General features: G+C 46.1%; 1 protein-coding gene across 1 annotated transcript in view; it reads right to left on the reverse strand.

Annotated features, from left to right (window-relative positions):
* ALiX (programmed cell death 6-interacting protein-like protein AliX) overlaps nt 1-25,460 on the reverse strand; it is a 97,512-nt gene that overhangs the window by 48,302 nt on the left and 23,750 nt on the right. The window contains exon 4 of the mRNA XM_068357029.1: nt 9,694-9,847. Coding sequence (XP_068213130.1) covers nt 9,694-9,847 — 154 coding nt within the window. The remainder of the gene's footprint in view (nt 1-9,693; nt 9,848-25,460) is intronic.

Genomic DNA, 25,460 nt, shown 5'->3' on the forward strand with positions numbered 1-25,460 from the left:
AGGAGGGACCATTCTGTCCCTACTATTTGACCCATCCTGCTGAGACCGTCGGCTAGAACGTTCTTTTTCCCGGGGATGAACCTTGCCAATAACACAACCTGGTTCGTTTCTGCCCAATCTAGGATCTCTAGGGCGAGATCGCACAATTCCCTTGATTTCAAACCTCCTTGTTTCTTTATGTACGCTACCACTGTGGCGTTGTCGCACATCAACGCCACAGTATTTCCCCTTAGTAGATCTACGAAGTGTAGGCAAGCTTTCTGGACTGCCTTCAACTCTAGGACATTGATGTGTAGGTCCTTCTCCCCGTCCATCCAGGTTCCTCTCGCCGTCCCGTTGAGGAGATGGGCTCCCCATCCCTGGTTGGAGGCGTCTGTGAAAAGAAGTAACTCGGGAGGGTCGTTCGCGAAGGGCATCCCCTTGAGCGAGTTCGACCGGCAATGCCACCATTCCAGGGAGGGTATTGTGTTTGGTAGGACTGGGATTAGTTTCTGTTGCGAGTCCAGTTGGCACCAGAGGTTCTTCAGGTTCCATTGGACGGCTCTGAGTCTGAGTCTCCCCCGGGGAACCAGTTTTTCCAACGATACCAGATGCCCTATTAGTCTTTGCCAGTCCTTCGCCCTCCTGGGTTGCCCCGACAGGAACGGACGAAGGATCTTCATCAGATTGCTTATTCTGTCCTCCGACGGGAATGATTTTCCTAGAAGGGTATCCAGTGACATCCCCAAATAGGTCATTCTGGTGGAGGGGGATAGGTTCGATTTTTCCGGGTTGATCATGATACCCAGACCCTTGCAAAACTGGAGAAGTTTCATCCCTTGCTCCTTCAAGACGTCCTTCGAGGAGGAAAGAAGCAACCAGTCGTCCAGGTACCGGATGAGGCGAATGCCTCGCTCGTGGGCCCACACCGAGACTGTCGTGAACTCTCGTGAATACCTGGGGAGCTGTTGACAATCCGAAGCAAAGGGTCTTGAATTGCAGGATCCGGGTACCCCATTTCACCCGGAGAAACTTTCGACTCGAGGGGTGGACCGGAATTTGGAAGTAAGCGTCCTTGAGGTCTATGGTCATCATGTAATCTTTCTCCCTCAAGGACAGCAGGACTGACTTCGGAGTGTCCATTTTGAACTCTGTCTTCCTTATGAACTTGTTGAGAGCCGACAGATCTATCACCGGCCTCCACCCCCCTGTCGCTTTTTCCACCAGGAACAGACGACTGTAGAAACCTGGTCCTGGGTGTAGGATCTCCTCCATGGCGCCCTTCTCCAACATGGTGGACACCTCCTCTTGAAGGGCGGCCCTCTTCAACGGGTCCTTGGGTACCAACCACTCCGACCGGCTGGCCGGAATTAGAGGGGGAGGTTCTGCTAAGAACGGTAACCTGTAGCCCTCCTTCAGTACGGACACTGTCCAGGGCTCTGCTCCGTGAGCTTTCCATGCTTGCCAATATAGTCTGAGGCATCCCCCAACCTGAGGCTTGGGCAGGAATAGGGGGCCTCCCACTCTATCTCCTCCTGGAGGAGCGGTCTGAACGGCCTCTCCTGGAGGCAGAATAACCTGTCCTAAAGGAGGCTGAAGCTGCTGGGGCTCCTCTACGGGGGGGCCGAGGCGCTGAGGCCCAGGAGGAAGAAGGGGCTTCTCTCTTCGTCAGGCTAGGAGGGGCCTGAGACGTCGCAGCACTGTCTGAGACTGACCTCTTGTAGGGAGGTCTCCTTACCAGCGTAGGCCTGGCCGCGTTTATTTCCTTCCTCTTAGCCACCTTCTCCATGATCTCCTCCAAGTCCTTTAAGGGGAACAAGGAGTCACCCCACAAAGGAAGGCTCCTCATGGCCCTCGCCTCTCTGTCTGGAACCTTCCGGGACATCTTCGCCAGGATGGTGTCCCTCTTGCGACGCACCCAATTCGCTGTCAGGGCGAGAGACTGGTAAGTGAGGAACTTAAGAGTCTTGCCCCCGGAGGTGATAAGCTCCCTCAGGAGGCTTTGCTGTTCTGGGTCTGTCGGGTCATAAGTAGCTTGCACACCTACTAATGTGGAAGCCCACCAGTCTAGCCAAGAGGAGACGTGCACTAGGTCCTTAGACATTTCCTCCATCATCGCAGCCTCTGATGGAGAAAAACAGACCGGGGCTGAAGAGGCTCTGTCCTCCGAGGCGCCCTGTCCCAGAATGTCGAGAGCAGGTTCCACTTTGCAGGCTCCCGGCCGTCGTCCTTCTGGCACATAGACCCTGCTCTGCGTTTTGAGCCCCTGGAGCAACTTCGAAGAGCTCTGCGTCTTGGGAGCTTCAGCATTACCTACCACCACTCTATCAACGTGCTCTTGTCCCAGGACGAGATCTCGGGCCACAGGAAGAGCCAGGGAGGCTTTTGGTTGGACAGGAGCCTGCATCAACCGGATAAGGCTGGACCTCCAGTAGTCCTCATCGGTAGCAGCCGGTTCTTCGATCTTGTGATGTCTCCTGATCAGACTAATTACTCTTCTATAGGCCGAGTCCTCCGTAGGGCAACCTTCCCTACCGTCGGCCGAAGCCTCGACTTGAGCCCGGGGAGCCGGGTCACCGGGCACTCCCACCGGGCGCCTTGGTCCTGGCACAACAGGCACTCCCCTGCGGAGGTACTGGTCCTCCCCGGCGGAGACCTCCGCACCAGGGATGGGGGTTAGGACAGGCATCAACGAACCGGCGAGGACTAGTGTCCGATCATGCTCTCTGGGGGACGAGGACGCGGATCCCGTGGGCTGACCCGACAGCGGGAACCGTTCCTTAACGTCCGAGGGCCGCACCAGCTGGGCTGATTCGGCCAGGCTGCCCGTAAGGAAGCGCGGTTCCCCCCGCTGGGTGGGGTGAACCGGAGGCTTCGCTGTCTTACGCCTGCCTGCAGAGGCCTTCTCGCGTTTCTCCCTGCGAGGGTCATAACAATGTCTGGAGGATGGTCTCCTTGGCGAGAAATCCCTGGACCGCCGGTCCGGGGAACACTGTATCTCCGACTTACGGGGTACGAAAACCCAATCACCATCGGGTGACCTACTCCTCCTGTGTTTCCTCCGTGGAGAGCGGGAGCGCCTCCTGCTGTACCTGGAACGGGATATTGAGCGGGAACGCCTGCTCCTGGACCGCTCCCTCTGACGCCGATGTTTTCTCCTGGCTTCTTCTCCCGAAGAGAATGACTCCCCACCATCCGAAGAGCCCGACGTCACCGTACCCACCGTACGGCGGGCAGAAGCGGGGGCCGCGGGGGACTTCGCGACTTGTTGCGTACCCGAGGTAGAGGGTTGCAGGAAGGTTTCAGGAACTTCCGTGAGAGGGGTTGGAAACGAGGGTGGGCGCTCAACACTAGGGAACCAGGTATCCAGGCCCTCTTCCATCCGCATAGGGGACCTACCTGGCGTTTTAGGAAGCTTCCATCCGAAGGCATCACTCACTGCGGAGCCTAACTTACCCTGGTTGTCGCCGCCTGCCGAAGAACCTGAAACACAGGCCCACGAAAGGGGCGAAGACACAGAAAAAACATTGCTACACCATAAGGGGTCATCGGAGGAAACGTGCCCCCCAAGCACAAGGGCCGAGTCTCCAGAGCTCCCTGACACAGCACTACCAGGCTCTTCACTAGCCCGAGAAGGTCCCGCAACTCCCACTTCACACTCACCAGACTCCTAGGGAAGAACGCCCGGTTCTTTCCCCACAACGGACTTACCTCGTCCCCTACTCTGGGTAGGGGAAGGAGAGACAGAAGCCCCGTCGGACCGTTCACTGGCCGACGGTAGCGGCGAAGAAACACTAGATTTTCTGGGTGAACGTTTCGACGATTTCTTTTTCTTCGTGCCGTAACGCACCCACTGAATTTCACTCCAACCAACACACTCGAGGCATGTATCCGAAGGCGAACAAACTTTGCCCCTACAGGAAGAGCAAAGGGAGTGAGGATCCACTTCAGGTTTGGAGAGGAACGCTCAACACGATTTTCCGGCTCTAGGCCCAGGACAACGGCGGATCTGCTCCATAACGCACAAACACAAGACACAGGAACGCAGGGAATCAAAGGAATACACTTGGGAAGCACAAGGAAGGATAGTGAACGCACAGGAATACAAGGGATAAGCACAAGTTACCACGCGGTAAACACGTGGGACACACACGGCGTACACAAAGGGTCGAGAGAGACGAGAGAGACGTGGTGTCACGTCGCGACTGTTGATTTTCTTTGGTAGAAATATAAAACTCCAGAAACTGCGTGCTGTGCTTTATTCCTAATCCTTCAGAATCTCTATATACACTGACCAACTTATTTACAGTTTTATAGTTATAGTAAACAACAGATAAATATCATATGAGTAATGTTACAATGGATTGGATATTTACAGTAAAGTAGTTAAGTTGTTTTCAGGTAACAGTATGTACACAAACAACCAAACAAGTAGTTAACATAAACATCCCCCTTTCTTTGGGTTTTGACAAAAATAAGAAAGTAAACAAATTGATATAACATAAAATAAGGAACAAGTAGGATACATTGTAAACAATCAAATATAAATCATTCTCCCTTCATCTTTTCCTGCAGACGAGCTGATCTTCTTGGCAATTTAGGCATGTCGCAAATAGGATGATAGCTTGTTTGTTCATCATTAACGTTGGTTTCCCTCAATTTACTAGTTTCTTCCATTTCTGGTATTGCCGATGAATCCAGTGTAGTTGGACGAATATGAATTCTATTTCTTCTACAAATTCCTCCTTCCTTTCCCTCAATTACATAGGATCGGTTTCCTTGTGCATGGCTAATGAGCCCCTTTTCCCAACCTTTCTTGTCTGGATTTTGATAATATACAGGTTGCCCCTCGTTTAATGGTGTCATATCTTTTGCAGTTTTTTCATAATATTTCTTTATGGATTCTCTCCGTGTTTCCCTTTTTTGAGAAACTGGATTGTCATTGTTCATAATTTCAGGAATTATCGACCGTAATTTACGTCCAAACATCATCTGAGCTGGACTTAAGTTAGAGTCTTGACGTGGTGTATTTCTCAGCTCTAGTAACGCCAAATATTGATCTTTTCCATCTGCATGCGTCTTCTTCATCATATTTTTTACAATTTTAACTGCCGCTTCAGCCTTCTCATTTCCTTGAGGATGTCCAGGAGATGACATCCGGTGCTCTATACCCCACTCTTTAACAAAAACCTTAAACTGAAACGAGCTGAATTGTGGTCCTCCATCGGACACTAATTGGGTAGGAATACCGTATCTAGAAAACATCTTCTTGATTATCGCTATAACATGATTTGAAGTTGTTGACGTTAGAAACTCTACTTCAGTGAATGAGGAATAATAATCAACAATGACTAAATAATTTCTTCCAACAATCTCAAACAAATCTAATCCGATTTTATTCCAGGGTCTGCCTCCGTCATTAACATCCATCAACGATTCCTTCTGGTTTCGAGGTTTATACTGCTGGCAAATGTCACATGAATTGGCCATTTGCTTTATTTCTTTCGACATCCCTGGCCAAAATATTGCATCTCTTGCTCGTCGCATCATGCTATCGTAACCAAGATGAGCTACATGAAGCTTCGTTTTAATTGAATCTCGTAGTTTACGAGGAATCAGTATAACAGTTCCCTTTAGAATGATGCCGTCTTGGTAACTCATGGAATCTCTAAAATCGAAGTAAGGTTTTAATACTTCGGGAATTATGTCTTTGCGATCAGGCCATCCTTCCTTGATTACAGACAATAATTCTTGCAGCTCTTCGTCGTTTGTGGTGGCGTCTCTTACTTCCTTTAAAATTGAATCGGGGTAATTTTTCAGTGAATCTATCATCCATACCAATGTGTGTCTATTTTCCTCTTTTGGGCAGGCCCTGCTAAGGGTATCGGCTAACAATAGGCTTTTTCCGCTTTTGTACTGATATTCGACGTCGTACCGGTTCAATCTCATCATTAAAACTTGTAAACGCATTGGAGCTTGACTTAATGGCTTTTCGAGGATACAAGAAAGAGGCTTATGGTCATTATGAACAATAACACTTCGCCCAAAAGTATACTGGTCAAATCGCTCTAAACCAAAAACCACAGCAAGAGCTTCCTTTTCAATCTGAGCCCAGTTACGTTCACTTCTAGCTAAGGTCCTTGATGCGTATTCTATCGGACGTCCTTCCTGCATAATGACTGCACCAATACCATCCTTGCTGCTGTCAACCTGTAATACAAGCTCCTTACTTTGATCAAAATAAGCTAGAACTGGTGTACAGGTGACCTTTTCTTTGATCACTGAGAAAGCGCGAGTGCACTTATCATTCCATTCAAACTTTGAGTTCTTTCTTGTCAGCTCTCGGATAGGTTCTAAATCATCAGCCAGATTGGGTAAAAACCTTGATAGATATTGTACCATTCCACAAAACCTCCGAATTCCTGAAATATCGGTAGGGGCAGGCATTTCTTTAATGGCCTTTACCTTATTTTCATCAACCGTCACACCAGCTGATGTTAAACGATGTCCCATGAATGCGATTTCCTTTTTTCTATAAACCGATTTCTCTTCATTTAGTTTGATCTTTTTTTCTTGACAACGCTTCTGTAGTGACTGAAGATTTTGTTCGTGATCACGCATTGCGTCGTGTTCCTCATTTCCAAAACCAACGACCACAATATCATCAGCTACACAGTATACACCCCGAAGCCCCTCCAATGCCTCATTCAATTTTCGCTGAAATATTTCACTGCTCACCTTCAGCCCGAAAGGTAAACGAGCCCATCGATATCTACCAAAGGGGGTAATCATTGTTGTCAACTTGCTGGATTCTTCATCTAGCCGTATATGCCAAAAAGCCTCTTGAACATCCAGTTTGCTAAATATCTTGGCATGTTTTAGACTTGGCAGTATATCCTCCAAAATTGGTAATGTGTAATATTCCCTTTTAAGAGCTTTGTTGAGTGGCTGAGGATCTATACATATTCTTAACTTTCCATTTGTTTTTTGAACTACTGCCATTTGACTAACCCAGTCAGTTGGTTCAGTCTCCGGAATCAAAATTCCTCTTTTCACAAGAGTGTGTAACTCTTTTTGAACCTTTGATTTTAATGCAATCGGTAAACGTCGGCACGGCAATATTCTTGCTGGTAATGAAGAATCTACATTAAGTTTAACCTCTCCAAGGTCACCAAGGTTGCTCATCTCATGGTCAATGTCAATTTTTGATACAAATGCTTTACCGTTGACAAACATGAATCCCATCTCTTGACATGTCTTTGACTCAAGTAAACACATTAGGTCATTTGAAACCACAATGAAGGTTACACTTCTAATTTCATCATTTTTGGGGTTCTTCACATTCAATGTCGTTTCGCCAATGGGCGAAAGCTTGGATTTATTCCACAGGGCGAGTTTCACAGACGTTGGTCGCACTTGATCCTTTTTGACATACCTTTGACATATTGCATTCACGTCAGCACCCGTATCCAAATGAAATCTAACCTCGGTATCGTTTACAATTAGTAATGCAGTTAATCTATTAGAATTTTTCATTTCAACCGGTGCCATCAACATGTAATGATCGTAGCCTTCATCTGCTTCTTCGATGTTTATGTTAACTACTTGTTTGGTTGTTTCATAAGCCAAACATATCTCGACAGCTTTTTCTAAATTTAAGTTTCTTTCTCGAAGTAGCAGCTCCTGTAGTTTCCCTGTCACTGAAAACACAATTTTATCCCTTATCATTCGCTCTTTTTCTTGAAAATTACATTTTATCGGCCTGAACCTTGAGTTCTATCAAAAATGAATTAAATGGCTGTTTGTAAGAAATTTTCCAAAACCTGAAGGACTGTAACACTTCACTGGTACGAGGACAACAATACTCTTCTAATTTCCTAATTACATCATCAGGATTATCTTTCTGCTCCTCTGTTTCAAAATTAAACTGGTCAAATATTTCGACCATTTGTGGTCCTGCGCAATGGAGTATAATTGCAACCTTTGTTTTCTTGGGTTTCAAACTAGCTCCGCTTGCTGTCATGTAGATGTCCACTTGTCTCTTCCATTTTTTGAAAGTATCAGCAAGATTATCATCCAAAGGGTCTAATGGTGGAGGCAAACGAAACACAGATTCAGCCATTTTCTTCAGGAAAACACGATCTGTATCAATAGGCTTCTTTTTTTTTTTTTCTTTTGGATTCTTTAAATAACCGCTGCCACCATGTTGATTTTCTTTGGTAGAAATATAAAACTCCAGAAACTGCGTGCTGTGCTTTATTCCTAATCCTTCAGAATCTCTATATACACTGACCAACTTATTTACAGTTTTATAGTTATAGTAAACAACAGATAAATATCATATGAGTAATGTTACAATGGATTGGATATTTACAGTAAAGTAGTTAAGTTGTTTTCAGGTAACAGTATGTACACAAACAACCAAACAAGTAGTTAACATAAACAGCGACCAGAGAACTTACTGACGCTCACGACCCAAGCGGACCTCGACCTAGCGCAAAAACTACCCTCGGGGCACGTTCTCTTACTCCCGAGTTAGCCCTCCATAGAAAACGGGTTTAGGGTATACTACACAAAACTCTGGTCGGTAGAGAGGAGATTACAGGTAACTCCTAAGAAAGTAGTTCGAGGTAAGTATTCGTGTTGCAGGTAATTATCAGCAAAAGCAGAACAAATAGCTTGCCTTATCTAATAAATTAATAAATATAGAATTATGGGACATTGCAAGAACTGTACTGTGCAGTGACAATATCTTGTACCCGACTCTCAAAAGGGAAGAGAAGAATGCTGTAAACCTAGGAAGATCTTGGGCAATTACATCTAAACAAAATATGGACTGAAACTGTACAAGTAAAATCTTTACTAAAGTAACATGACATAAAATAGCCCATCATTTGAATGCTTAATAGGGGAAAAATAGCTTCATCGTAACCCAGGCCCATATGTTTACATACACAATTATCATAATTTACCCATGTAAAAAGAAAATAGTTTAAATTCTAACTGTTTCATGTAATTATTTGTAAGAACTCAAAAATAAGATCTAAAAATTTCAACCCTACATCTAAACTCCAATGAAGAAATTTTCTACCCGTGATTCTTTAATAATTAGATTAAATACCAATCTAATCAACTCTGAAGAAGAAAAAAGGAACCCCTGTCCAATCCCTCTCATGAAGAAAAATTGAATTCTATAAAAGTATGAAAATCAAACTTTACCCATAACCATTTATTGCAGAAATTTGAGAACCTCTTCCCAAAAGCCATAATTCCTAAGAAATACCGTACCTGTACAAGGGAGATAATAAGGGGATAAGTCACCTAGATGGCATAAAAAATAAACATCAAAACTTGACTCAAGTAATTTATTTGGACATCTTTACCAAAAACAAGTATCCGCAAAGATTTTTTGGAAACTCCTGTTGCCCCTAATATGTGACAAAAATCATCTTTGAGAAACGACGACGTCAAGAACTGATTAGAGCAGGTGTAGCCTCACCTTGAGTTACCAATAGTCACCACATGATGCCTTGGTGCAAAGAAGGAATTTACATTGCTGTTGAGTCAGCATCAAGGACAAAGCAATATGAACATCATGGGAGGTTCATAGAAATAATTGTATCTTTGAAAGTATAACCTAAATTCTTCATTAATTAAACCTGAAAACAACACAATAATGAATGAAAACAAGACATATAAATTTCAGTCACATACCATTGATTGCTTTAACTGTCACAACTTCTTGAGCTTGGGCAAGACAAAGTGATGCCAAAGCAGATAATGTATCTGGTTGAAGATCTGGAGTTGGTTCTTGCTGCACCGATGCATGAACAATCCCTTTCAAATGATTGAATATTCCACCAGCACTCTGAAATTGGAAAATGGCTCTACATTAATAATTGACAAACATCATGAAAATGAAGTCAACATAAAACATATTCAAGCTAATAAAATAAGGAAAATCTTACAACCTCTTTTACAATGAAGCAATTGCAAAAATTATTTTTTTAACCAAAGTTCTAAATTATATGAAAATTTTTTCTAGAAAATTCAATTTACAAGATCTATAGCCCAAAATAACACAACAAAACTAGCTCAGCACCCCATTAAGAAATTTGTTGAGTTGTTTATATAAAATTTAAAACTTCTACGTTAATTTACATGTAATGTAAAGTAAATCTTTAAAAAAAAAAAAAAAATTCTGGTAAAGGAACCAGTCTTGATTGAAAGGAATTACCAAAAACCATACACTGTACAGTAATACCACACATTTTTAACATATTATGAAAAATTTGGAAGTAATTTGTATTTTTCCTATCGATACAAACCTGTAGCTATTTATAGGGATTACACTTTCGGCAAGGCTGGAAGACTAGCAATAAGATATTTTAGTGAGGTGTAACAGCGGGGGGTAGGGGATACCACACTATCCCGCTCACTCACACACCAATGTTGACTCATCACTTTTGATTGCATGCTGGACCTCTCAGGGAATAGGTGATGGAGGGCCGATTTGTATAAATAGCTTCAAGTTTGTATTGGTAGGAAAAATACAATATACTTTCAAATTTGTCATTTGTTCCAACACTAAATATAAACCCTTTCGCAATCAATAGGAATGACTCGCCCATTAGGAAGGTGAAAGTCTGAACCAACTGGCTTGGTATTTGACCCAGGGTTTTCCCGTACATGCTCTGCTCATAACAGGTTGAAATAACTCTGACCCCTCGCTAAATTCCGTACAAACCACGGCTGGCGGCTTAAGGAATCTGTGTGCTTGTGATACTAGCAATGTGACTGGTCTAGGTAAGTTCTTCTGAAACATAGGGCACCAGCCACCAGGTGAGATACTACTGCTAAAGAGTTATGGGGTTGTTTGACTGGCCAGATAGTACTACATTGGATCCTTCTCTCTGGTTACAGTTCACTTTCCCTTAACCTACACATACACCAAATAGTCAGGCCTATTCTTTAGAGATTCTCCTCTGTCCTCATGCACCTGACAACACTGAGATTGCCAAACAATTTTTCTTTGCCCAAGGGGTTAACTACTGCACTATAATTGCTCAGTGGCTACTTTCCTATTGGTAAGGGCAGAAGAGACTCTTTAGCTATGGTAAGCAGCTCTTCTCGGAGGACACTCGAAAATCAAACCATTGTTTTCTAGTCTTGGGTACCACCACAGACTCTGTACCACGGTCTTCCACTGTCTTGGGTTAGAGCACACTATTTTGAATAATTTCTCTTCTTCTTTTGTTAGTTTTTATAGCTTATATAGGAAATATTTATTTTAATGTTACAGTTCTTAAAATATTTTATTTTTTCTTATTTCCTTTCCTCACTGGGCTATTTCCCCTGTTGGGGCCCGTGGGGTTATAGAATCCTGCTTTTCCAACTAGGGTTGTAGCTTAGCCAGTAATAATAATAATAATAACAATAATAATAGTAATAATAATAATACTAATAATAATAATAGGAATCTTATAATCAACAACAATAGATATTACCCAATCCCACTTCATCAGGGGTATGGGGATGTAACAATTATTATTTCTATACTAGGTTACACAAGGGAAATAGTTTTAGCTGCAGATAGGCAAGTCCAGCTTGCAGAGGGCCGTAGGTACTGTTCCCAAGGAGAGGGGAAGATGAAAAGAAAGAGCCAGTCATTCTCAACTTTCACCCCAGACTACGATAATCTCTGATAACCATTGCCCTCAACCATCTGCTACTTGTCCATCAAAGAGCCTGAGGTATTTAAACCACTTGTTGTGCAGCCACCAGAGGGCCAATGGAGAACGTCTCCATGTTCCTGTTGGTCACGTCTTCCAAGTAGTGGGGTGTGAATGTCCTCTGGTGGGGTGTGAATGTCCTCTGACGCTTCCACGCGCCCGTTTGTACAACCTGCGTCAAGAGTAGTTTCTCTTGACCGCTAGGGACGCACTAATTCCCCTAACGTTGTGAGCTCTGGGTCGTTGAGTTGGAGGAGGATCGGAATTCAGAACAAGGTCTTTGACCTTGCGAATCCAAGCAGAGAAAGGTATTCTATATGATCCTACTCTTGACTTTCCCATGCTGATGAAAAGCGTTGATAGTCTGGGGCAAGCTGCTGCAGTTCTTTAGAGAGACCGCAAACTCCTCACTGAGCAAAGTAACAGTTGATCTGGATCATCAGTTACAGTGTGAAGACTCCTAATCTAAAAGGGCCTGAATCTAGGATCCGCTACTCCCGAATTCTGAGTCTTTGTGATAAACTCAGGGACGAAGCCGAGTGTTACCTCCCCAAGGCATCAGTCACCCGTTGAGATTCTACCGCAGAGTTTGGGTCCTTTGACTAACCGGACAGTCCTACATTGGATCCCTCTCCCTCATTAACGCTCATTTCATCTTTGCCAACACATACACAGAATAGTCTGGCCTATTTTTTACGCATTCTCCTCTTTCCTCATACACTTGACAACACTGAAATTACCAAACAATTCTTCTTCTCTCAAGAGTTAACCACTGCACTTAAATTGGTCCGTAGCTACTTTCCTCTTGGTAAGGGTAGAAGAGACTCTTTAGCTATGGTCAGCAGCTATTCTAGGAGGACACTCCAAAACCAAAACATTGTTCGCTAGTCTTGGGAGTACCATAGCCTCTGTACCACAGTCTTCCACTGTCTTGGGTTAGAGATCTCTTGTTAGAATGTACACTCGGGCACACCAATCTATCTTGTTTCTCTTCCTCTTGTTATTTTCAAGTTTTTATCCTCTTATTATTTCAAGGTTTTATAGTTTATATATGAAGATCTATTTTAATTCTATTATGTATGGGTATTTGTAGGTGTAGGTGCAAGTGTAGATGAATGTGTATGTGTAGGTTTATGTGTCAGTGTAAGAGTGTGTATGTGTAAGTGTATGTTTATGTTTAAGTGTATGTGTATTTGTAGATGTAGGTGTACTGCTATTATTGTTCTTAAACTTTAGTAGTTTTCCTTATTTCCTTTCCTCACTGGGCTATTTTCCCAGTTGGAGGCCTTGGGCTTATAGCATCCTGCTTCTTGAACTAGGGTTGTAGCTTAGCAAGTAATAATAATAATAATAATAATAATAATAATAATAATAATAATGATGATGATGATAATGGGCAACGTTGTAGGACAGACCATGAAGTTTGCTGACCCTCTTGGCAAAAGCCAGAACACGGTCTTCAAAGTGAGGTAGGGATCTGTTGCCTGGTGTAATGGTTCATAGGGAACACCCTTCAGGGACTGAGAGACATGAACCATGTTCCATGGAGGAGGTCTAACTTTCGTATGAGGAGACAACTCCAACGAAGAGGAACTATCAACTCCTTTCAGTCTAAAAGCTCAAAGCTGAGCAGTAGCTTTTCACCGCCGAGACCGAGAGAAGCATTACCTCCCGAAGGTAACCGAGGAACTCCGCTATTGTCGGAATAGTGGCATTGAGGGGAGGGATACCCCCTCCACGACACCAACCACAGAAGAGAGTCTACTTGGCCTGGTAGACTGAGTCAAAGACCTTCGTAGGCATCCATACATTCTTTTCGCAACTTGGTGCAAAAACTCTCTCTGTAAGAGGAGGTGCTGGATAGTCTTCGGGCGTGAAGTCGTAGCGAAGTTACGGCTTTGTGAAAGATGTTCACATGTGGCGGTTTGAGTAGATCGTGTCGAGGAGGGAGTTCTCTTGGGATCTCTGTCAATAATTGCATAAGGTCCGAATATCACTCTGCGTGATAAAATAGTGGAGCTATGAGGGTCATAGAGAGGTTGTTGAGTACCCTTCACATCAGACAGCATGGGGGAAAGGCGTAAACGATGTTGTCACACCGTTGTTAGAATGTATCTTGCCAGAGAGCCTCAGGATCCGGAACTGGGGAGCAGTACAGTGGGAGCCAAAATACAGGGACTTCGCAAACAGATCCACAATCGGGGAACCCACAAAGTCCAGACTTTGTTAGCTACTAGATGATTCAAAGACAACTCGGAGCCCACTATCAGAGTCGTTCTGGTCAGGATTGTCCACAAGCACAATCCGCTTGACTGGAATGAAGAGGGCTGATAGGGACACAGAGTTATCTGCTGTCCATCTTAGCATTCCACTGCTAGATGCTATAGGGGCTGCAAAAAGGTACTGCCTTGTTATTTACATAAGCCGCTACCATAGTGTTTTTGCTCAACACCACAGAGTGACCTTCTAGGAACTGCTGAAAATGTTGGAAGGCTATGACGGCTGCCCGAGACTGTGTGGTACAGCATATGAGACACCTCACACATTTTTTATGTATCTGTAAAGAGCATCAATTCAGGGGGGAAATACGAGGTTGAACCATCTGCGGAGGTTCTGGTCTACCACCCACTATAAATAGGTCCGTTTGCTGCTCTAGTCCCATGGGAACCAATGTATCCGAGGAGTTGCTGTGTTGATTCCATCTGGATTTTGGATGCCACTACAGAAACCTAATTCTAAGAAAGCTGTTGGGCACAAGACGGGGCAGGAATGATTGGGTGACAGACGCAACCAATCCTGGGCTTGAAGCTCTTCTCGTCTGAGGAAGGGTCTTGAAGCTCTTCTCGTCTCAGGAAGGGGCTTGCCACCTTCCTCAGCCTCCGTATCCTGTCGTCTGATGGGAAAACTTTCTGGAGGTTGGTGTCGATGATCATACCAGAGTATCCCAGTCTTTGAGAGGGAAGCAGGAATGACTTCTTGAGATTTAATACAATCCCCAAATATTGGCAAAACGTGAGGAATCTGCCTCGGTGTCGAAGAAGGGGTGCCACAGAATCTGCTAGGATCAGCCAATCGTCAAGGTATCTCAAGAGATGGATGCCGATCCTGTGAGTCCCAGATAATGTTAGGGCGAACACTCTCGTGAAGACCTGAGTGGTTATGGAAAGACCGAAGCACAGTATCTTCAACTGGTATAGCCTGTTGTCGTGTAAGATCCTTAAATACTTCCTTGAAGACGGATGGACTGGGACCTGGAAGTATGGGTCCTTGAGATCCAGTGTGCACATTAAGTCCTATGGTCTGATGATAGGTCTCCAGCCTCCAAACACCTTTTTCACAAGAAAGTGTCAACTGAAAAAGCCTGAGGAATCCTCAAGGACCTCCTGGAGAGCACCCTTCTCTAACATAGTCTGGACTTTGGCCTGAAGGGCCAGCTCTTTTGAAGATCCTTTCACATAGGAACTCAATGGAACTGGATTCCAAGTCAGTGGAGGGAGAGATTCAATGAACAGGACACGATACCCTGAACAAATCACGAAGACTGTTCAGGGTTCGGCCCCGTGCTGCAGCCACTTCTGCCAGTGGCACTGCAAGCATTTCCCTACTTGTCGGCGGTTTGGTGGCCTGCGGCTGCTTCTTCTGTAGTGGAGCTTTACCACAGGACTAGGAAGTTAACGTCTATGGAGAAGGGAGTCCTGATTGGATTTCCTCTGGCATTCAGCAGCCCACTTGACTTCTTTTGACCAGAAAAGGAAAGAGCCGTCTAACGTGGAGTTTCTGAGTCTTTTCCCCTCTGCCTGGAGGACTTGTCGATGGAACGGCTTCATCCCTGTGTCCCTTCGCCTGAGTATCGCGTTCGCCCACAAGTTGACCATATGGTGGGCAAGGAAATCAATGGTCCGGGTACCCGACAAACAAAAGGTTTGCATGGACTTCCTCGTAGAGCCCTTACACCAATCTTTGATTCTGAAAGGGTGTCCCAAGGATTCCAGCCACGATGTAGCCGGCATGGCATACTTTGCAACCTTCTGCCTGTTTAGGATCTCAGACACAAAGGAGGAGGGCGAGAGCCTAGAAAGCCTCTCGAAAGAGACTCCTCGAGAGTGCCTCTATAGAAGAATCAAGAGTCAAGGCCAGAGGAGGATCATCCAAGACCTCATAGTATCTCCTCTGTTGCCCTAACGGCAGTAGAAGGAGTTTCGAGCACAAGCCTTTGCGGAGAGACCTGGAAGAGGATTGTGGTGGCCTGTTGGTAACGTCCCTGACTGGTGACCACCAGACTGGGGTTTGAGTCCCGCTCAAACTAGTTAGTTACTTCGATTGATTGATTGATTTGAGGTTTTCTGGCATCCTGACATCTAAGGTCATTATGAATAAATAAAATAAATAGCTTTCAGAAGACCTGCTTCTAAATTAAAGCTAAAAAACCACTACTGTAGCATGGTAGTACACATCATATCCAAGAATCTTGGCATGGATAAACCTGCCATCCTCACCTCGAGCCTTAAACAGATCTCTATTTCTTTCACTACTACAGTAGGGTCCCGAATTATGCGAGAATTTGGTCGATGAAAGGCCTCGTGTAATTGGAAATTCGTATATTTCGAAACACATCATGGCGGCAAACAGCAACCTACCCGTCAATTTCTTTTCACTCCATTTCTAGCTTTCTAGCTACTGTATATATATACTGTATATACACTGTGTGTGTGTATGTATGTATGTATGTATGTATATATTATATATTATATATATATAAAACACACACACACACACACATATATATATATATATATATATACTGTAGCTTTTATCTTAACAATACTGTAAGAAATCCTTCTTATAGATTTTTTTATAAAATACTGTACAAAATTTCTTTTATGGATAAATAAAACAATAAAACAGTTGTTAAAGTTTTGATTAATTTTCTATGACTGTAGTATTTACTACTGTACTATGCATAGCTTACTGTTTTCAGTATTTTCCGAATGATGTAGAATTATTTCCTATAGATACAAAAAAACAAAAAAGGGTTTTTCAAGGTTTGATACAGTATCTAGCAATAGTTCAAAATTACAGTATAGTACTGTATATCCATGATGACACTACCCACACGTAAACACGGCCACTAGGCGCAAGTGTGCACTAGGCTGCTGTACGATAATCTACCGTAATTTTCCTGCCAGAAAACATCTAAGCGTCCCCCCTGGACCAGGTTGCCGCTAACGTACCGTCACGCTTTTTTTGCCCCTGAGCGGTCATTTCACTAATGATCAATTTTTCAAAGTTAATATCATTTCTTTATGCTTATAATTCGTAATTATAGTTAAAAGTAGGGATATTAATTAAATGGTTGAGTAAAAAAAACAATTAATACTACTATTATTTTCATTTCAAATGGCTACATAATACTGAATATTCTAATGGGTTCTTTTTATCTTCAATCGTAAATCTTACGCCTGGATATGCAACAAAAGGAAAGGGATAAGAGAGAGAGAGAGAGAGAGAGAGAGAGAGAGACTCTCTCTCTCTCTCTCTCTCTCTCTCTCTCTCTCTCTCTCTCTCTCTCTCTCTCTCTCTCTCTCTCTCTCTCTCTCTCTCTCTCTCGGCTTTTCCTTTCCCCTTTATAGTTTTGTGAAATTTCGTTGTCCAGTCATTCGGTAATGAGAAGTCATTTTCCGCTTTCGGCATCGAAAGAAAACTTTGTTCTTCAATATACTCATCACTGGAGGATTCAGAACTAGTGCTCCCATTATCAAACAGGTTATCATTATCAAATTCCTCAACAAGAATATCATTATTTCATCTAAAGAAATAACCTTCCTCTTTAGACCGTTCATTACAAAAGGAACAACAAATAACCACTTATGCATGAACGCCCGAGCGCACTGATAGGAAACCTGTTTTCTAACATCAAGCTACCTTCAGAAAAAAGTTGCCAGACATCATTTAAGTTTCTATTCACAGTCCCCATATGCTGAGAGTGTTGCCAAGTGGTGATCCTATACTTACTATACGAGTAAACGTAATATCACGAGACTGACGGCTTGTAAAAGGCAATTAAAGTCATGAACGGAATATACAGTTGAAGGCGGTACCGAATAGATCGTGGTGAACGGTTTATCACGTGGGTGACGCTCAACAGGTTAAAAAAACATTTTATATAGTTCTGTATTTTCTCTATCCATCCTCTCCCAGAAAACCTTCCAATGTGAATTATCGGAATGTGGTGCAGATCTTGACAGTGCGATAACTAGTTAGCGACTGAGAATAAAAAAAATAAAAAGCCCGATTGACGATGCTGATGAAGAGGATATCGAATACCGATTTTTCCCTAATTGATTTTTTCTACGTTCTGTCTAATCCAATGTACAGTACATTCTTATGTAAAGGGCGAACCCCAACATTTCTTGATGCTGCTACACTTTAATTATAGATATTTTACCACCTATTTATAATCTTTATTTATAATAACATCTTTAGTAAAAGCTCTTCAATATCACTTTCAGGAGTAAATGCGTTTATGATCGACGATGAAACGTAAAAAAAACGTTTTCCTTTTAAGGAGGCGTTTTTTTAGGGAAAAAAAAAACACGAAACAAAATTGCTCATATTTCATTCATTTTGATTTTCTAAGGATAAATAAAACAACATTAATTATAACATTATTATTACATAGTACCTGGTAAGATATCTTTTTCCGCAAAAGTTAATCTATAGACAGATGTTAAAATTGGTTAGCGAGTTCGTTATGATCGGCGATGGAACGTACTAAACAAAGTAATGGGTTTGGTTGTATTGACATGTTTGGCAGTAGCATGATATAAAATAGTCTTTATTTAATTTAATTTTTGGTTTCAAAAGTACTATATAAAAGAATTTCAAACAATTTAGATGAAACGGAGCACAACGCACTACTACTGGATGATAGCGGTAGTCTTGCACACGAAAGCAACAAAGGTGTTCCCATGACGATGCTGTTCTGTTGATTTTTTTTTTTGGAAACTTTTCAATATTTCAAATGGCACTGTTGATTTTGATGGTTTTTAATTTAAAGTTTAATGAATAAGGATTTTTCACCATAATCACAACGTAAGTATAAAAATTAATTAGTACAAATATGGAATATTATACATATAGGTGTTGGACAGTTAGGCTAGCCTAGCGACAAGTTCACACAACAGATGGGCAAACCTTAACATTTTTCATCCAAAACTAGTCTTAAAATGTTTGAACAGAAATCTTTCTCTCACATTCTCCCGCCCCCCCTTCTCAGACATCGGGGAACCATCACCCCCCCCCAATACAATTAAGAAAACAATAGATTTCCTACGCTTCGCGGTGCTTGACTCGCGGATTTAGAATGCTCCTCGCAGATACAGGAAATTTAATTTTTAAAAACTATCGATCGCGTAATTAGAACACGTGTAATTCGGGACCCTACTGTATATGTGGGGCAATCGGTCAAAAAATGCCTTACTGTCAAGGGTACAAAACAGTCGTCGCAATATGGCTGGTATTTGCCTGTAAGCAGATATTCGTTTGTAAACCGAGTGTGGCCATCGCAGAGACGACAAATAGTAATCTCCCCACTTTCGGGCATCATGTTATACTTCCAGGGTTATATAAAATTTGTTATTTCTCACATCTTATTTTCAATTAAATTATCCCAATGCTGTTGCCAATTTTTAGAAATCAAATTCTTAATGTTGGGTAAACAATCATCACAAAGATAGGGAGACCTTCTTGGTTGCAATTCGACTGCAGCATTCTTTGCCAGTAAATCTGCCTTCTCGTTTCCATACACACCGTGTGCCGGAACCCAGCAAAATTGAACTGTTATACCTCTCAGTCCAATTATAAAAACCATTCTAAAACCTTTAAAATGACAAATTCGGAGATAATTTGTATTTTTCCTAACCATACAAACCTTAGCTATTTACATTGGGTTTACCTTTCGGCGTAGCTGAAATTGACGAGCCAATAGATTTTAACGAGGGTTAACTACCCCCGTGCTAGTTAGCGGGGGTAGGGGAAGGGGTAGCTTGCTACCCCCCCCCACACACACACACACCGGTGATTTGCTTCACTTCACTTAGAGGTAGGACTTGACTTGGGGGACAGGGCTGGCGGGCAAATATGTGTAAATAGCTAAGGTTTGTATGGTTAGGAAAAATACAAATTATCTCCGAATTTGTCATTTGTTCCGTAACCGAAATACAAACCACGCTATTTACATTGGGTGACTTACCCCTTAGGAAGAGTGGAAAGTCCCCAGCCTTACTGACTTTGGCTTTACCCGGGGACTCCGACTCCAAGTGAGTAGCACTCAAGAAAAGGAGTCCCTGCACCTCACAAGTTCCTCGCTTCGCAAGGAACATGTGGCCTACATAAGTTGTGTGTGGAGGAAAGAGCGTGACTCGTCCTATGAAGTTGACCTTGAGACCTTTAGATAGGAATCCAGGATAGGACGTTCCCAATACCACCTCGTCAGGGTATGGGGGACGCGACAGTATTAAGCTTAATACTAGGAGCACAAGGAAGCATGGTTTACCTGCAGAGGTTGAGGTCAGCTATGCGGAGACCAGGATGCTGCTTCCCCAAGAGAGGGGAGGATGAAGAAAGAAGTAAGGGTCAGACATACTCTTTCATTCACGCAGACTAAAACCGGGTAACAACGCCCTCAACCTACTGCTACTTGTCTATAAAGGAGCCTGAGGCTAGACCAGCTGTCGTGCAGCCACCACAGGGCCGATAGAAAAAGTATCGAGGCTCCTGTGGGTCACGTCCTGCAGGTAGTGGGCTGTGAAGGTCGACTGACGCTTCCAGACCCCAGCTTGAAGTACATGCGTCACCGAGAAGTTTCTCTTGAAGGCCAGGGACGTAGCGATGCCCCTGACGTCGTGTGCCCTAGGGCGACGTGACGGAGGAGGGTCCGGATTCAAGGCGTGATGGATAACCCTTCGAATCCAAGCCGAGATGGTGTTCTTGGTGACCCTCCTCTTCGTCCTGCCTGTGCTAACAAACAATGCTTGCACCTGAGGACGAACTGCAGCTGTTCTCTTCAAGTAACATCTCAGACTCCTCACTGGACATAATAGCAGCTGGTCTGGGTCGCTTGTTACAGAACGGAGACTCGCGACCCTGAAAGAGTCGAACCGTGGGTCCGGCACTCCAGGGTTCTGAGTCTTGGCAACAAACTCAGGGACGAACCTGAACGTTACCTCCCCCCATCCCCATGAATGGGCGACGTCGTACGAGAGACCATGAAGTTCACTAACTCGTTAGCAGAGGCCAAAGGGAGCAGGAAAGCCGTCTTCCAAGACAGGTGGCGATCAGAGGCCTGGCGTAATGGTTTGAAGGGAGGTCTCTTAAGAGCCCTGAGGACCCGAACCCCGTTCCAAGGAGGTCTCACTTCCGACTGAGGGCAGGTAAGCTCATAGCTACGTATGAGTAGAGAGAGTTCCAGCTATTGCTGAAATAGTGGCATCGAGTGGAGAGATACCCCTCCCACAGAAGACTCTCCACTTCGCCTGGTAGACTTCCTCAGAGGACTTTCGCAGGTGCCGAGACATTCTCTCTGCAACCTGTTGCGAAAAGCCTCTCTCCGTGAGGAGACGCGGGACAGTCTCCAGGCGTGAAGCCGAAGCGAGGCTATGGCTCTGTGGAAGATGTTGCAATGTGGTTGTCTGAGTAGCTCGTGTCGTTGGGGAAGTTCTCTCGGAAGCTCCGTCTGGAGCTGCAGAAGGTCCGCGAACCATTCCGCGTGATGCCACAGCGGAGCTATCAGTGTCATCGACAAGTTGACTGATAGTCTGGTCCTGTTGAGCACCCTTCTCATCAGACAGAACGGTGGGAAGGCGTACACGTCGATGTTGTCCCACCGTTGTTGGAAAGCATCTTACCAGAGTGCCTTGGGGTCCGGGACTGGGGAGCAGTACAGGGGCAGTTTGAAATTCAAAGCTGTCGCGAACAGATCCACGGTCGGGGAACCCCACAAAGTCAGGACTTTGTTGGCTACTAGACGATCCAAAGACCACTCGGTACTCACTATCTTTCGAAGCCCTGCTCAGACTGTCGGCGAGCACATTCCTCTTGCCAGAAATGAAGCGAGCTGATAGTGTTATCAAGTGGACTTCGGTCCACCTCAGAATCTCTACTGCAAGATGGGATAGCTGCTGTGAAAAAGTACCTCCCTGCTTGTTGATATAAGCCACAACCGTGGTGTTGTCGCTCATCACCACCACGGAGTGACCGGCCAGGGTCCGTTGGAACTGTTGAAGAGCCAGGAAAACGGCCTTCATTTCTAGCAGGTTGATGTGCAGGGACTTTTCTGATTCTGACCAAAGGCCTGGGGTCCTCTGGTCAGAATGTGCACCCCCCCCCCTTCTTTTGACGCGTCCGAAAACAGTGTCAATTCCGGGGAGGACGAGAAGATCCACTCCCTTTCGCAGGTTCTCGTCGACCAGCCACCCCCGCAAGTCCGCCTGTTCCGAAGGTCCTATCGGGACCAGGAAGTCCGGGGAATCGGATCCTTGATTCCACCGGGACTTGAGCCGCCACTGCAGGGATCTCATCCTGAGACGGCCGTTTGGAACCAGAAGGGCTAGGGAGGACAGGTGACCTAAGAGATGCAACCACGATTGGGCAGGAAGCTCTTCTCGCCTGAGGAAGGGTTCCGCCACCCTCCTCAGCCTTGCTATCCTGTTGTCTGATGGAAAGGCTTTGGGGAGATTGGTGTCTAACAACATGCCTAAATAAACCAGTCGTTGGGACGGCTGCAGAGAGGACTTCTCGAGATTTACCACGATCCCCAGATCCTGGCAAAGTCCCAGAAGCCTGTCTCGGTGTCGAAGAAGGGCCGACTCCGAGTCTGATAGGATCAGCCAGTCGTCCATATAACAGAGGAGACGGATGCCGTTCCTGTGCACCCAAGACGAAATCAGGGTAAACACACTGGTGAACACCTGAGGTGCTGTGGAGAGACCGAAACACAGCACCTTGAACTGGTAGGTCTTGCTGTCTAGGATGAATCTCAAGTACTTCCTGGAAGACGAATGGATTGGGATCTGGAAGTACGCGTCCTTCAGATCCAGTGTGCACATGAAGTCTTGTGGTCTCACCGCAAGTCTGACCGTGTCCGCTGTCTCCATGCTGAACCGAGTTTGCTTGACAAACTTGTTCAGAGCTGAGAGGTCGATGACGGGTCTCCCAGCCTCCAGACGCCTTCTTTACAAGAAAGAGTCGACTGAAGAAGCCTGGGGAGCCGTCGACGACCTCCTGGAGAGCATCCTTCTTGAGCATGGTCTCGACTTCTGCCCGAAGGGCTAGCCCCTTTACCGATCCCATGGCATAGGAGCTCAACGACACTGGATTCGCTATCAGGGGAGGTTGAGATGTCGTGAATGGGACACGATACCCTTGGCCGATCACGGAGACCGTCCAAGCATCGGCCCCATGTTGCTGTCACCTGTGCATGCAACTTTGAAGGCATCCCCCCACAGGTGGCCATGCGGGGGGACTGCCACTCCTAACGTTTGCGGCTGCGGCCGCTCCCTCTAGGAGTCTTGCCTCCCCTGGAGGACTTGGCAGGAAAGGGCTGGGGCTTAGACACCACTTTCTTAGCTGCCGGCGCCTGCTTCGGTGTCTTGCGAGGCTGCTGCTGATGTTGCTGCGGAGCTGGAGGCTTGTAGGGCCGAGATGCAAGGAGGGAGGGAGTCCTGACTAGACTTCCTCCACCTCTCAGCTGTACGTTCTATGTCCTGGGCTCGAACAAATTCCCCCCGAGGAGGGAGGCGTGTCTGAGCCTGTTGACGTCCACGGCGGGGACCTTCGGATGGATCTTCTCGGTCACCGCATCACGACGCTTGAGCACTGAGTTGGCCCACAGGTTGGTAACCTGATGCGCCAGGAACTCGATGGAGCGAGTGCCCGAGAGGAGGAAGGTCTCCAGGGCCTTCCTATTGCTCTCCTTAGACAGATCCTCAGAGCGCAATAGGATGCCCAGAGAACCCAGCCAGACATCCAGCCACGAAGTGGCCTGCATGGCGCACTTCGCGACCTTCTCATGGCTTAGAATCTCCAACGCCGAGAACGTCACCTGCCGGGCGGAGAGCTTCTCAAGAGGAACTCCCCTAGTAAGCTCTTCTACCGAATGTTGGAGAGGAAGAGCGAGGCTAGACTCCCCCATGATCTCAAAATACCTCCTCTGCTGGAGACGAGGAGGTGGGAGGAGTTTGTTCCCGGCAGAGCGTTGGCCCTGGCTCTGGCACTCTTCAGCCCCTGGGACCAGGGCAGAGCCGCGCTGGCCTTTGGGGGCTTCTGAGTTCCATAAACCTGATCCAGGACCGTGTCCTTGCCTTCACGGGGGGCAATCACAGGGCCAATGAACCCGTTGAGCTGTCTCATCAGGCCCAAGACCTGCCAGAAGGCATGCTCAGACTCTTGCTGCTCTCCTCCCTGCGGACTGGCAGCTAAGTCTCCTGTCCCCGGAAGTTCTTTCTGGGGAGACACGTGGACGTTCCTCCCGGGGTCTAGCTGGTTACTGACGAATACGTGCAGTAGACTTCGGCAACGTCTTGGAGTCCTTGGGTTCCCTCCTGGGCGGGATACAAGACTCCAGCAAAGTGATCTGTTAGGCACCTTCCCGCGCGAGACGATTCTCTCCACGAGGAGGTGACTCCCCCCTTGGTGCCGAGGGGGAGACCGCCCGCCTCACTGGACTCTCCCGAGGACGGAAAAAGCCTCGTCTACGGGAGAAGGAGAAAAACGACTGCGAAGGGGACGGGGCCTTCCTGACGAACCTCTTAGGAACCAACTTCTCCCTGGGAGAAGTCACCCACGAAGTCCACTCCTCTCCTTCTCTTCATCGGGGGCGAGGCCGTCGCTGGCTTGTGTCCTAGATCGGCGAGTGCCGGCTTCATAGCCTTCACTAACCGCCCGCATCAAAGGACCAAACCAGGACTGCCGAGACACGGACACAGAGTCCGAAATTCCCATTGGAGGGAAGGGGATCGGGCGATCCTTCGGAGTGGACACCACTGGACCTGCCTGCAAAAAAGAAGGGGAAGAAAGTTGCCTTGACCTCTCCGAAGGTCCTTCCTTGTCCTGCAAAAGACACTTGCGCTTAGGTGGAGGCGATCCCGACTGCGACCCTGGCCACACACGTCCCTGCTGCCGCGAGCTGCGGAACCCGACGCGAACGGGAGTCGTGCTGACGCTCGCGCGAGGGTGACACGAAAGAGTCGCGCGTAAGGGGCTGTTGGAGCGCGGGCGTGCAATCGCGTGAAGACAAACGAGTGCGGGAGCGATCGCGCGCGGGCGCGTGAGCGAGCGTGTTGGCGCGTGGGCGAACGAGAGCGCTCAGGAGAACGCTGAGGGCCAGGGGACCGATAGTGTCCTGGAGACCTGTGACGCGTGGGTGACCGATGGCGAGTCGGCGATCGATGGCGCGTTGGCGAACGCTGGCGCGCAGGCGAGCGATGGCGCGTTGGCGAGCGATGGCGCGTTGGCGAGCGATGGCGCGTAGACCGCGCAGGCGAGCTGATCGCAGGGGACCTATGTTTCTCCGGATCTGCTGGGCGCCTGACAGCATAGGAGAGCGCTTGCGCGCAGGCGATGGATCACGCGGAGGATCTGGAGATCTCCGGTACTCAGGGGAACGCTGATGCGCTGGTGATCGTTGACCGCGCAGGAGATCGCTGACGAGCAGGAGAAACGTTGACGCGTCGGAGATCGCTGTTCGCGCTG

This window comes from Palaemon carinicauda, chromosome 33, assembly GCF_036898095.1.
Source record: "Palaemon carinicauda isolate YSFRI2023 chromosome 33, ASM3689809v2, whole genome shotgun sequence".
Classification (NCBI taxonomy): domain Eukaryota; kingdom Metazoa; phylum Arthropoda; class Malacostraca; order Decapoda; family Palaemonidae; genus Palaemon; species Palaemon carinicauda.